Source organism: Manis pentadactyla, chromosome 7 (genome assembly GCF_030020395.1).
Source record: "Manis pentadactyla isolate mManPen7 chromosome 7, mManPen7.hap1, whole genome shotgun sequence".
Taxonomy (NCBI): Eukaryota; Metazoa; Chordata; class Mammalia; order Pholidota; family Manidae; genus Manis; species Manis pentadactyla.
In genome coordinates, this window is record NC_080025.1 from 108,305,936 (window position 1) to 108,320,125 (window position 14,190).

At 41.8% G+C, this 14,190-nt stretch overlaps 1 protein-coding gene across 1 annotated transcript in view; it reads right to left on the bottom strand.

Moving 5' to 3' along the window:
* The window catches only part of AOAH (acyloxyacyl hydrolase), a 185,005-nt gene that overhangs the window by 138,591 nt on the left and 32,224 nt on the right, over positions 1 to 14,190 (bottom strand). Inside the window, exons 3-4 of the mRNA XM_036897455.2 lie at positions 13,403 to 13,469; positions 7,847 to 7,946 (exon numbers count right to left, since the gene is read on the bottom strand). Coding sequence (XP_036753350.2) covers positions 7,847 to 7,946; positions 13,403 to 13,469 — 167 coding nt within the window. The remainder of the gene's footprint in view (positions 1 to 7,846; positions 7,947 to 13,402; positions 13,470 to 14,190) is intronic.

Genomic DNA, 14,190 nt, shown 5'->3' on the forward strand with positions numbered 1-14,190 from the left:
CACTGTTTTATTACTCTTAAGCTAGTAAAGAACTAGACTTCAGCAGAACAGGTATTGGTTACATAACATTAAGTAAGCTAAAGAAGATAATTTTGTGGCTTTTTGTTTCAAATGTTGTTGATAAAGTGTTTTAAGCTTTTTCTCTTAAGCTGACAACAGTTTAGTAAATGACTGCCTTTATAAGCAGAATTGAAACGTTATTTTTCTCTCTACCTGATCCCTCCAGAATTTAAAAACTCTCAGTAACTATTTTTATATTTCATGGCAGTATATTTATTTGCACAAGTTCAATAAGAATCTGCTTTCCTTGTAAGAGGACCAATTAAAAACACTGGTTATACTACCAAGGCTTTGACTGGAACATCATACCTGAGAGACACGTGTGTAAACTCAGATATGAACAGACAGCTTTAAGGAACTAAGATTGACTTTATGGAGCCAACAAAGCCCCTTAAAAAAACTGGCCTGGTACCTTGCTTACAGAGTTCCCAGCAGCCTTACCAGGTGAGTAAAGAAGGTCACTTCCTGGCAGGTGCAGGAACCTCAAGAAGAGAGGAATTCACCCAAATCTATAGGTACTGCAGGCACAACCTGATGGCAAGTCTGGCTTGGCTTTCTAGTCTCAAGAAGCCCTTAAAGTTCAATCTGAAATTCCTTACAAAAAGTTCCAGCAAAGCATATTTAAAAGAGCCCATGTAATCAATTGCTCTTCTTGCTGCACTTATACAAATAATCAAGCCAACTGTTAATTATTTTCTTAATCTAACTACTTCTAATAAAAATAAGGGTGATTTTAGAGAAAAGTATTGTTTCAATAATGAAGTCTTATCTATACTAAATCTTAATACTAGTCATTGAGATGTAAACTGGATCCAGAATTCCAGTCCCCCATAGTAGCCTGGCTAATGCCCTTACTAGGCAACTTAATAACAGTTTGTAGTTTACTCTTAGTTGCCCCTTGTGTCCTCAGGTTCCTCCAACAGCAGCTAACCCAGATGACCTGAGTTGCCACCAACCAGATGTTACTTGACTGTTATGCACCTCTTCCCACTGAACCCCCTCCTTCGGCCTAATACCAGCCTCAAACCCCCTTGACGCCCCTTGTCAGCCGGAAGTAGCCAGATTGAATCCTCGCCCATTATGACCAAAAGGCTGGAATGTTAGGCTGGAGAAAGGAAAAACAAGGACATGCAAACAGAACAGAGAGATGCCATAGGGAGAGAACAGACCAGACCCCAAAGTCCGTGCCGTATATGGAAAGGGGACAGCTCTCCCTGAATTCCATCCTGATGTGCCAACTAAGACCCGGATGTCAGCCTCCTCCCTCTTGGAAAGAAAAAAGTTTCTAGTTGTCTATTATGTCACCTTTAGCCAATCATACCTCTCCGCACCCCCTAAAATAGTTTGCCCACTCCTCCCCCTCCTAATCCCTTATAAGCGCCCCACCTCCCTAACCGGGTGTGACTTCTCTGGCCTCTGGCAAGAAGGCCACAGAACCTCACCCGGGGGTATTTAAATAAATTACCTGGCCCTTTGTTGCCTCTCTTTGCCTGCTTATTTCAGCTAGAATTTATCTTACAGTAATGTGTTATACAAGAGCCATGTTGGTTTCTATGCTTCCAAGTAATGTTAAGGTGTTAGCATTAGGGGCCACTGAGCTTGGGTGAGGGGTCTACTCTCTGTAGTATCTTTACAACTGTTTGTACATCTGAAATTATTCCAAAATTAAAAGTTTATTAAAAACAACAGAGTTTGGGGAAGATTAGATGATAACACATCAGAAGCACATAATGAACTCACAGCTAAGCACATCTTTATGAATGAAAGGGCACTGCTGATGGTACAGAAGGAAAGTTGGTGATTAATGAATCTTAGAGAAAGTTCAATTTCCTCTCCTTCTGTAATTTTGCCTAAGCCTTACCACCTGAGATCTTCACATAAAAGAGATGCCAGATATTTTATCTGACACTTGATGATTAAAAAATGAAAGTAAATTCCAGAGCTTCTCTTGTTTATCAAGTGAACAAGAATTTGTCACGTGACACTTTCTCATAGAAAGAGCCCCAACTCACTCCTTTTTAAACACTTTTATGTCAGCCTCCTGGTGCTTTGGGTTCCAGGGAACACGAATTCCCTGTGCACACATATGGTCCCACATGCTCAGCACTGGAGATTTTCTGGGTCCTGCAGAAATCAGATTCACGGTGGGAAAAGCTGTTTCAAAGTCTCAAATGCTTTCCTACGGCAGGTCTTCCTTGCAGCAGTTTATTTATTTTGTTTGTTTGCAGAAGACTTTTTTCATTGGTATTAATATGGTGTCTGCATTAGAAGCTCTATTAATAAAAAGTGAAATGGGAAGATGAAGACAAACAAGAAATGCTTTCTTTGAAGCAAAAAATAAAAAATTTGTTCTTGCAAAGAAACAAAACATTGCACCCAGTATCTCAAAGTTAGCTACCAAGAGATAGGATTGTTGGAAGATAATGGACTGGAGAAAAATATTTATAATTATATCCTTATCATTCCTTTAGTATAGATTCAGGAAGAAGTTTTCAGCAAATGGAAGGTTTTTCACAGCTCCATGATGATATCACTGATAGACTAAGATCATTTTTTTTAAAAGATCATAATTTTATTTCTTTTTAAACCCCAATTTTTAAGTATGTTTTATTTTTATATTAGAATGGTAGGTTTAATATATGTTTTAGTATATTTACATTGTACTTATACTGATGAATTTTTGTTTTTGAAATGCATTAAGTATTTTGTTTTACTGATCTCAAGGACTTAAAATATGTGAAATGAAATGAATGCCCAAATATACTAAAATTTTACTTCAGTATTTAAATGGCTCCAAAGTTTGGCAGTGGAGGCCTTTCCAATCAGCCCCCTGTTCACATTTCCAGCTTCCCTCCCACTATCCATCCCAGGGGTAGATGTTTCTTTTTCCAAGTAGAGCCTGGATCTGACCACCTCTATTCCCTCGCTTGAGGCCCCCTTTTCCTATTTCTACCTGTATGTTACATTGAACAAGCACAACTGGTAGAATGGAATCTTACAGCAAATTCCTTTTTGACTCCCAGCAGTTTAAATGGGTTGGAGGCCTTAGGGTAATAAGGAGAATCTGTCTCCACGGGGAGCACACATTCTGAACATAATTCTCTTTTAATGTGGATCAAAGTGGTGTAAAGTAAATCTTGAGTATGCCTTTGAGATGTTTGTAAGTGCAGCACATCCTTGCAGCTCAGAGGTGTTAGGGTCTGTTCAATGTTACAGGGTCTGCCGGGAGATGTCAGCGTTGGGGCCCAAGATGGAGCGGGATAAAGCCCTGGCTCCATCTGGACCCAGGCTCTGTAACACTCCGATCTAAAGAAGGGAGGTTTAAGGTGTGACAGACTACACATGAAGCAACCATACTCAATTTTCAGTTGAACGCTGTGGTGTCAGTGCCCTGCTTACGCACATGAGCGCACGCACACACACTAGCACACCCCAGCAGCAGACAATGCCTTGTTTTATGTGCAAATGAGAGGAGGAATGGTATAACTAATCCTCCCCAAGTAGGTAACACAAAACTATTTACAACATAGTCTGTAATTTCCTTTTTCCTCTCCTTTCCTCTCCTTTCCTTTTCTTGTTCTCCTCCTCTCACCCCGACCCTCCTCTCGGTGCCAGTCGAACCCTGTAGATTGTTTCTTGCTTCAATTAATTATGGATGACCTTTGTCATTTTTGTGCACGTAGTAGATAAGGCTATGGAGACTCGTCTAAAAGCTTGCAAGAAGAGGGCCTGGAATTTCACCTGTATTGTGGATGATGAATAGGTGGTTCACTGTGATCCCAAAATGCAATTCCACCTTTTACTTTTGGCCTCATTTCAGTCAGCCCCACCATGGCTGGACACTTCTTGTTCTACCGTGTGAGCTCCCTGAAACAAGCAGACCCCCTGCATCCACCCCCCAACCCACCGCAGCTTGCCTCTCCCAGAGGAGATGGCTAGTATCACACTATATTTTACTAGAATCTGAGACGCAGGAAAAGCAGGAGGTTGAGGGTGCAGAGACCTGCTTGTGAGGAATCAACCGGCCCAGGAGCACAGTAGTTCCATTCAAAGGAACAATACCCCAAAGGAATCTGGGAGGCATAGAGCCCAGTGGGTGAGAACTCTGGTTTTAAATACAAACAGAGCCAGAGCTGAATGTTCTCTTTGTACTTACTAGCTGTGTAACCTGGGCAAGCCCATTAGCTTCTCCTAGTCTCAATTTCCTTATTTCTACAATAAATACAACACTCCCCAAGAGCACTGTTGAACAAGGTCCCAGATCTAAAGTGCAGAGCCATCATCCATATACCAAATATGTGCCTGGCATGCTGGAGGCAACAAAGAGGGGCAGGGCAGACCTGCTGCCTCCATATGCTCAGATCCGAAGAAGGAAATCTGTGTAAACTTAATACCTGAATATGTCTGTGCCTCACTTTCCCTCATCTATCACATGCATCTACTTAAGTGTGTATATATGATGATGGTTGCTAGAGTTAACAATTTCTAATATGATTAGGAATTATTTTACAGGAAGGTGACAGTGAAATGAGCTTGAAGGATGGGTCTGGCATTGACAGGGCATTCTGGATGGAAGGAATAAGTAAGCAAAGGTGCAGAGGGGGAAAGGTTGAGGGGGAATCAAGCAAGAGCCAGTCACTCCTTTTGGGCCACAGCATGAAGATGCACAAGGATAACAGTGGAGGCCCAGGCAGGCTTTTTGAGAATCCTAAAGTGCTAAGAGAAAATATGTACTTAAATGTGTAAGCATTGTGGAGATCATAAGCTGAGGAAATAATATGATGGGAAAATCAGAATTCCCATCAGCTATGCCAAGGAGAAGTTAGTGGTATTTCATTTATTCATTCAACAAATATTTCTCTGTCATGTACAAGGCACCATCCTAGGTGTTGGGTATTCAGTATGAACAACACTGAGTCTGCCCTCCTGGAGGTTATAGCCTCCAGCATATCTTCCACTAGGAGAGATAGGTAGACAGGCAATCACATACATGTATCATAAAACAAGGCAAGGTCAGTGAAAGGACCTACAGGTATCGGACAAGAGAGGTATGTGGAAGGAGTCCACAGGGATGGCTTTCCCAGAGAAGGGACATGTAAGCTGAGATCTGAAGGTTGAGGAGGAGTCCACCAGGTTGAAGGACGAGGGAGAAATTGCTTTCGAGGCAAAGGTGTTGAATTGGGGTGACAAGATCACATTTATCTTATAGTAAGGTATTTCTGGCATCAGTATGGAAAATTTACTGGGAACAGGGCAAAGCAGATTTCACTGGAGTAACTGGGAATCTATAGTCAGATTTCCATCAAAAGATGACTGTGTGAATCTCCATGTAGTGATACTGTTACATGCAAATAAATGGATGAACCTCACAGACAAAAGAAGCTAGACACAGAAAAACATACTAAGTGATTCTGTTTATATGAAGTTCAAGAATAGAATTTTATATGAATGGACTAATCTGTGGTGACAGATTTCAGAATAGTGTCTGTATTGCGTCTGGGGGTGCTATTGACTGGGAGGGTCATGAGGAAGGCTTCTGGCAGGTTGTAAACTGCTTACACCTGTATCTTTACCTACCTTTAGTAGGTAGGTAGTTCTACCTACTAGTTCACACCTGCTTTGTGGTTGTAATTTGTGTGCTATGAATATGAAAAGAAGTTCTGATGTGAGTCATTTAAAAAATTTGGATAAAAATTATATATATAACATTATTATAACTCTCAAAGAAATTAATATAATAATTCATTTAAAAATAAAAGGAAAACATCCACCATTTTAACACTGGTTATTTATGGTGGTGGGATTTCAGTTGAGTGGTGGGAAGACACACCCTGAGTAGGTTTTCAGAAACAATGACACGACAGTTAAGAGCCCAACCAACCTCTCTGAGAAGGTCAAGGATGCGAATCCCAGTTCTGCTCTTAAGAGTAACTTTTCCTAAGGGAGTAACCTTGCCTAAGGGAGCAACCCTTCAGCAAATTACAAAACCTCAATAACTTCATTAACCATGACTGAGGTTTTATTGGTACCATATAGGTACCTCCCTCCCAGGTTTACTGGGTCATATTGGTATCTCTCTCCCAGGGCTATTTGGAAGACTAAATATGATGCGGTGTAAGCACAGTATAAGGACAGTGAGTACTCAGTAAATATCAGTTCCTGCTGTTAAAGGAAGCCTTGGAGGCAGAAGAGACAGATGCTGCCATTTCCCCTCTTCTCTGGGTTATCTGCAGATACGTGGGTTGGCGACGGGGATTTGAGGAGGAGGGTGAAGGTCCAGAGCAGCGAGGGGGGGCATCACAAAGAGAGCTGGCCAGGGAGCACCACACCTTTCTGGGATGAAAATCCTCTACCTCCCTCCTAGCCAAAAAGATGGCTGAAATGTTCCCAAGTTGGGAATTAAAAAGGGGTTTGATGGGAAGACAAGGAAATGATATTTCAAGTATAAACTCCATAGAGTATAAAAATAATGTCCTTTTAAATGGGGTAGCTTAAAGTTGAACACTATAGCTGTGGGTGTAATGCATGTATCATTTGGACGTGAAGTATATATTATTTAAGGAAATCACAAAAACCCGTATCACTTGCATTTGTACATAGAGACACATTTCCTCTGTAGCTTATCAAACAGCCAATATTATTATATGATAGTCACATGCTATTCGAACACACGAAAAAATTTAATTAAAATTACCTAACTCTTCTAGAAACCAGTGGAGCCCACAGCTTCTCAGGTGGAATGAGGGGAAATTTTACTGGCACTTAATCAATGACCAATGAAGCATGAAGCACACACAAACCCCAGCTCTTCTTCCTGCTCAAAGACACAGGCTTATGATATTTAATATTGTCAGTCAGCATAGTCATGTTCATTGGTGAGGTCACAAAGTGTTATACTGACTTCATTTCAATAAGAATCCAAAGAAAATTATGAATAAAACAGAAACCAGTGGTGTTAGAGAAAAACTGTAGTTCTGGGAAAGGAGGCACAGAATTTTATTTTATTTTATATCTTTATTTTTACAGGAGGCTTCTGAAGGTCCATATTTTGAGGCCAAATTAGAGTTAACATTATACGCTCATTCAGAATGTGGGCAGGGAATTGTGTCGACATCTGCCGCCTTGTCTCTGCCTGCATCCCAGTGACAAGTGGCCCAACATGCTATAATGCACACAGGGTGTTCTGAACAGCTGTCTCTGAATAATGATACTGGTAATAATTATGTTAGCTACCATTTTTTTATTAACGCTTTTTTATGTAGCAGGTATTGTGCTTAGCATTGTATATGTATTAGCTCACCTACTTCCCACAATGAACCCATGAGAGAGGCATTTTAGGTATTTTCTTACACCCATTATTTTTGGAGAACAGTAAAGTTTAGACTACAGTGACCAACTGCCTGAGTTTTCTCAGGATGTGGGACTTTCAGTGCTTATATTCGGAAAGTCCTGGGCAAATTGGATGATTTGATTACTCTATAAAAGTGACAAGTTTGCTTTGTAAATGGTAGAAAGGGATTTAACCTCTTTTCTCCTTGGCTGATCAGATTTCCTACCTACTGCCAGCCCAGCTTTAGATTATAGTCCCTAAGAGTTAAAACAGCAAAGACATTCTTTGGTAGCACAGGGGTGGGAGGAGGGATCTAGGTAGGAACTTGGGAGTATTATTTCATGCAACATGATTGAAAATCTCATCTTGCTTCTCCCTGGCTGAGCCTCTCTTTACATTTCCGAAGGGCTTGCATATCACATAGTAATCTGACATTCAGACTAAAAACTCACTTACCTTGGGAAGGGGGTAGAGATGACACAATGGTTGGCCAGGGTCCTGTTTACAAAACTCCAGGGAATGACACACCATGTCAGCATTCATATCTGTTCTGAGCCTGGAGGGAAATGGGGCAAAAAAAAAAAGGCTATTTAAGAACTCTCAGGCAATAGAAAATAGAAGCTATTTCATAAGGGAGGGAAATTCCTAGATTTTCCTCCCTTCGAATGGATTATTCTAGCAGGGGCTTTGGGTCGAGGCCCAGGTAGCTGCTGGATCAGGAGGATTTCCTACCATTTTGTTCTCTCTTATGTCTGGAATAAAGTCCTGGGGGCTGGCAGTGGGTGGGGGGGGGCATGAGCATCACAGAGCTGTGAGTCAGCCTCTCTCAGGAGCACTATGATTCTTTTCAGAAGAAGCCAAAAATAAAACTGGGAAAGGAAAAATGAACAGGGATGTATTTGATGGGAACTGTATTTTAAAGTTTGCTGAGTCTTATAGCAAAAAATCATGTATGACGTAGCCTTAAACAACTAAATTAATTTTCTTAGCCATAATCCAAACCTTTTCCCTTTAAAAGTAAATATATTTACCTTATGAAGCAAAATACAATATAGTTGACCTTTCCCTGGGGATGTTGTAAGGCTAGTGTTCTTCAAACATTTTGTTTATATCTAGGTTTAAAGGGGCTAAAAAAAATATTCTGTAACCATTTTCTACTTAACACACCCAAAAATATTCCTATCAAGAAGGAATCTAATGTGCTGCTTCACATGAAGGAACAAGTAAAGTATGGACTTTTAATAACTTTTCCAAGTAAATTATTGATTGAAATCCAGATGAAACCAAACCAACAAAAAGAATCCAGAAACATAAGTTGGTAATATCTAGAGACTAATCTTGGAAGGACAGTTATAAATTCTAGAGGCTACTTTCTGGGGCTCCTTCTAAGCTCACATGATCACTAAACTGTCCCTCTTCATCCAGAGGTAACTTGGTTTATATTCCATACCTCCCTGCCAGGATCTCAATAGACTATCATCCAAGTAGGACCAAGCAGATTCCCTCTTATGGAAATTTGAATTTGGTATTGAAAAATTTGACTTCTTTCTGGGCTGTTCCCAGAGTAACAGTAGCTATAGTGATTTGGGACTGTAATGCCATTTCCTACCATGTGGACAGAGTGTCTGGAAAGCTAGTCTGTAGGATGGGGTCCAGGGAACAGAACCCAGCGTGTGTAGAGGGGAGTCCCAGGGGGAGCATTCCTGGTGGCTTCCCAGCCCTGCTTCCAGTCACTGTCTGAGGCCTGGATGGTGTCTTGCCCCTGAGTTCCATGATATGCTCTAGGTTCCCTTGTAAGAAATCTACTCTGAAGCTTGTCCCCACCAACTGTTACAATGACTACCTCTGTAACTACTACAATTACGACCACCTTTCTTCTCTCCCTGATCCTCCTCCTCTTCTCTCTTCTTCTTCTTAAGCAAGGCCAAGAAGTTGTTTCTGGTTTTTTCAACGAAGGCATTCACAGCTCACAGAGGGCTGACCCTTGAGAGCTCCTGGTTAGCCTGTGGATGCTTGGCCCCTGTGACTAGGGACTAGGTATCAGCCATTGATCTGCTCCCTGACTCCACTCTTGTTTCTGCTTTGTTTCCCTGAAAGCCATTCCACAGACCCTCCCGTAGGCTGGCCGTCCCTCCAGGGGAGGTTTACAGCTAGGCATGCAGAATAACAAATGGAATTTAGAAAAGCAAAACAGGAACAAGATGTCCGCCAAACCAAACCAAACCACACAGCACCCCAGCTTCACTTAGTGCATGTAGGCAGCAGTTTAATGACGGAGGACATCAAAATAGCTTTAAAATCTCTAATAAGCTTATCTTTGAACTGCCAATGAAAAAGTGCTGGGAGGGGCCTTGAGAGTTTATGTCACACACCTTTCTGCAGAAAGAACTGCCCTATATGAATGAAAAGTTCATCAAAGTAAAAGCTTCCATCTCAGAGATCTTCAAATATTTTGATGGCCACTAGTATGTGAAAACAGGCTGAGACCATGGGCTCCCAAATTTCATGCCAGCGGAACAAGACCAACAATGTTACTGGCAAAATGGTTTCTCTACCTTTTGTGAGCACCTAAGCTAAGAGGGAAAAAGAGAGATCAGTGTGGGAGTCATCTGCTTGGCTTCAGGGTCCCTATGGGAGGTGGAGGGGAAGGTGACTTAAGGTATGAAAGGAGGCCATGTCTTCTAAGCTGTGGGACAAGCTGTTTGTGACAGATAAAGCCCATTACCAAACTAATGTCTACCAAGAGTCTCTAAATCAGGAGAGGGTGGCTGTTTTCACACATCTGTTCTCAACTTAATGGTTCATTTATTTACCTGATGACCACTGTCTTTATGGGGGCCTGGTATTTAGTGGACTCAGGGGGGTGATAAATAGGGCTTTGCTTAACCTTTATTTATTTATTTGTTTTAACCTATGGCTAATATCCCATCTGTAGCAATCCAGGGCAAGCAGAGGCAACTAGTCACATGGTATCCAAGACCAATTCCCTTTCCCCTGCAAGTACAGCACAATTTCAAGTACATGAACTTGAATATGGGAGTGGAAATGGGGACACCTCAGTCAGAGAGTGAGGCTCGTGTTCTCTGAACTAAGGAGTAGGAGAGGGAACTGGGCATGTGGGGTCCCTCCCAGTGTCCTCTCAGACCATAGCTTCATCATCAAAAGACTGAAAATGAGAAGCACTCCTTTGGACAAGTATAAAAAATGTTGAGCCTCCTAAGTCCAGACAAGTGTAAGATCATTAGAATGTGTAAGATGCAAAGAAGTAATAAAGTGATACACGTGCCCTTGGCCAGCCTTGGGAAGGAAGACCTAGGTGACACATAATTTGTGAAATCCTTAGGAAATCTCCAAACGCGTAATAACCATTCTCACCCAACACTGTTTTCTTTTTCCCAGAGCTGCAAATAAGACCCAAATGATCACATTTTAATTTACTGCTTTTGACTACTTTTACAACAGAGGTGAGGAGGTGAGGCATGAGCTGAGAGGGAAGGGGCCAACATTTGGAAGAGTTTTATTAGCAAGTTTAATTAGGATCATGGTAGAATGAAGTCGATGATGATGATCATTATCGTAAATCAAAAGAAGGGAGCAAGGTCAGGTTAAGTGACTAGATGGGCAGGGCAACAGTTTATGGTAGGGAGTGGGGACAGGGCCTTTCACACATGAAAGCTCTCAAATTTAGACTTTTGATATCACTTCCAAAGGGCATTTTGTATATTAAAATATAGTCACAGAGGTGCACTCACAATATTGAAAGAAATTCTTCCTCATACAACTTAATGCTTTTATCCCATTTCTGAACCACTCTCCTTATAGTGTACTGTGAGTTTAATCATTTCTGTAAATCTTGTACAGTAGTCCGCACTTATCCACAATTTCATTTTCTGTGGTTTCAGTTACCTAAGGTAAACCATGGTCTGGAAGCAGATGAGTCTCTTTCTGATGTAGGAAGGTCAGTGGGAGTCTAACACTACATCACAATGCCTACATCATTTGCCTCACTTCATCTCATCACATAGGCATTTTATCATCTCACATTATTACAGTAAGAAGGGGAGTACAATTCAATAAAATATTTTGAGAGAGTGAGAGAGGGGCTACATTCCCATAACTTTTATTACAGTATATTATTATAATTGTTCTATTTTATTATTTCTTATTGTTATTAATCTCTTACTATGCCTAATTTTTAAATTAAACTTTATCATAGGTATATATGTGTAGGAAGAAACCATGTGTATAAGGTTTAGCACTATCCATGGTTTCAGGCATCCACTGGGGGTCTTGGAATGTATCCCCTGCAGATAAGGGGGCTACTGCAATTATCTTGCGAATGACACAGATATTACTTTGTATTTTTGGTGTCTAAAAAAACATTAATTACACTTAAGGTGCACCATAGTTATAAACTCTGTTTTGAATTTTTCTTCTATAGATGTTAGGAGAGTGCTTAGGTTTGGAATACATGAGTTTGTGATTGAGATGGCAGCATAAATAGATACAAGGAAGCAAAGCAAGATGGACAGAAGACAGGCATCAGGATTGCTATGGCAACCTACGGCGCAATGGAGGTCAAGACCAGGCAGATGAGGGCCCAGCACATGGTCACTGGGGAGGATTGTCTACTCCTGGAAGTAGCCCCTCCCTGCACACCCTTGGTTCTTGGGGGAATGCCTGAGTGCTTCCCCTAACACCATACCCTAAGAACATCCTGCGGCTTGCCAGTGGGTAGGAAATATAATTGCTGGATAATTAGTCCATGAATCATTGAGAATGGGCTGGTGTGAAGTAATGAAGAAGGATGTCCTCTGGGTTAGAAAACACAGTTAATATTGGAACTCTGAACTTCAGGTAAAACAAAATCATGAGGTTGTCATTTCAGGGCCTACATCAACTCAGAACTGGATGTAGTTAATTAAAACAAGCTGTAAGAAGAGTATGCCTAAGAGGAGGAATTTCTATCAGCAAACAGCTAATATAGGTGCTGGATGATTACACACAAATGAAACTGATAGTGGACAGAGCCCTGAGGGGGGATCATTTATTATATCTGTCTCTATTCAGTATGGCCCACCATATACTAATGAGAATTATGTCATGACTTTGTGTCACTTCAAAGAAAAAATTTCTTCCCCTCCCCACCACCTACTCAGGGAAAGGCCCTCTTTGGTGGCTTGCTGGGCCCATTCTTTTTTAACAGCCTTTATCCAGTTGCAGTTAACCTGAGATGGACTGTTTTTGTTCGGCTCACATCTGCATGCCCCATGCAGTGTCTGTCCTCTCTCTGGTCCAGTGCTGACTGACCCGCACACTCATCACCCACCAGCCGGCTACAGAAGAGCGATGGGTTTCCCGAGGAACCCAGGCCATTGCCCTTTTCTAGGTGACCAACTAATAAGAATTGTGAGAAAGCCACATATGGGTCCTTGATGAGAAAGTGCCATGAACAGGAATATGATTTATGTAATCCAGTGCCCCTGAGCTCAAAAAAGAACAAAGATAAAGAAAGAAAGGAAGCAGGCAGATAAGGATAATGGCCCTGCAGGTTACTGAGGGGCAAGGGCCGGGCCTGGGGAAGAGGAATGGGCCAGGAAACCGAGAGTAGGAGGAGAGGCAAGAACCTGAGAAGACTGCGGCCTGGGAGCCCAGGAGGGAGAAAGGGACAGGCTGGGGCACGTCGGGGAGCTCAGGAGAAAGGGTCACATGGCTGTGCCCTGCTGATAGGATCCCGTCACTTGTTGATACTGCTGGTGAAGTGCCTTCTTGCAAGGCTTCTGGAGAGAAAGTAAGCCAAGGGGCCACCACTGCCATTCCAAGGCGGCCTTTGCCTTGAGTGACAAGGGATCCAACGGGGTTTGAAAATTCTACTATCAGCAGCACCTGAAACACGGCTCAAGCCCTTGCTCAGTGAGCGTATCCTGCTGGAAATGGAACCCACTGCCTCCCAGTTTCCCTGTTTCCCCCACATCCCAGCAACCGAATCAGATCAATGTGCCACATACTCACAGTTTTATGACGTCGGGTCCAAATATGTGCACCACTAAACTGCAGGTGGTTTTCAAGAGCAGCTTTTCTAAGAAAAATTTGAAAAGGAGAAATAGATTATTTTTTATTATGATGCATTTAACACATGAGTTAATAATGATCATCTTTACTAGGAATTGAAGCTGAGTGATTAATTTATCATAAATTCAAGTGGCTAATTATAAGAGTTTAGGGGAAATGCTACAGTTAATATATCCATTAAAATATCATTTCCATCTCAGGCTTATGTGAATGCAACTTCATTTACTGTACATGCTAAAGATTCCTAGTTTACTACGAAAATACACTTAAATGTTGGAGTTTATTTTCCTTTGTACAGCAAGAGACATCTGAGTGTTGGTGCAGATATCATTTGCTCATGCTGAAAGAAACAAGATTTTCTTCAAAGTAAATACTCTAAATTATGGTTTTGTTAGAAATATTCTTCTCTGGCGCTCATTTGGGACAAACGACTTCACCTTGGCTCTTCTGTTTGCACTGCTGGTATTTCAGATGAAAGGAGACTACCTGTCAGGGTGTCTCTCCACTGCCATCTGCACCAGGGACCACAGACACATGCACCCCCACTAGCAATACCATCTCCTTCCTCTGGCCTTCCAGCGTTATGGCATTACAGGAAAACTTTGTGGATTGATCTGTTTGCACCGTGAAACCTGTTGACCCTCTGGTCCTTTGTTTCCAGCTTGTGAGTCTACTGTGGAGCCCTGACAACTCCACTCAGGGCCTCGGCACAGTAAGGGGCTGTCCGA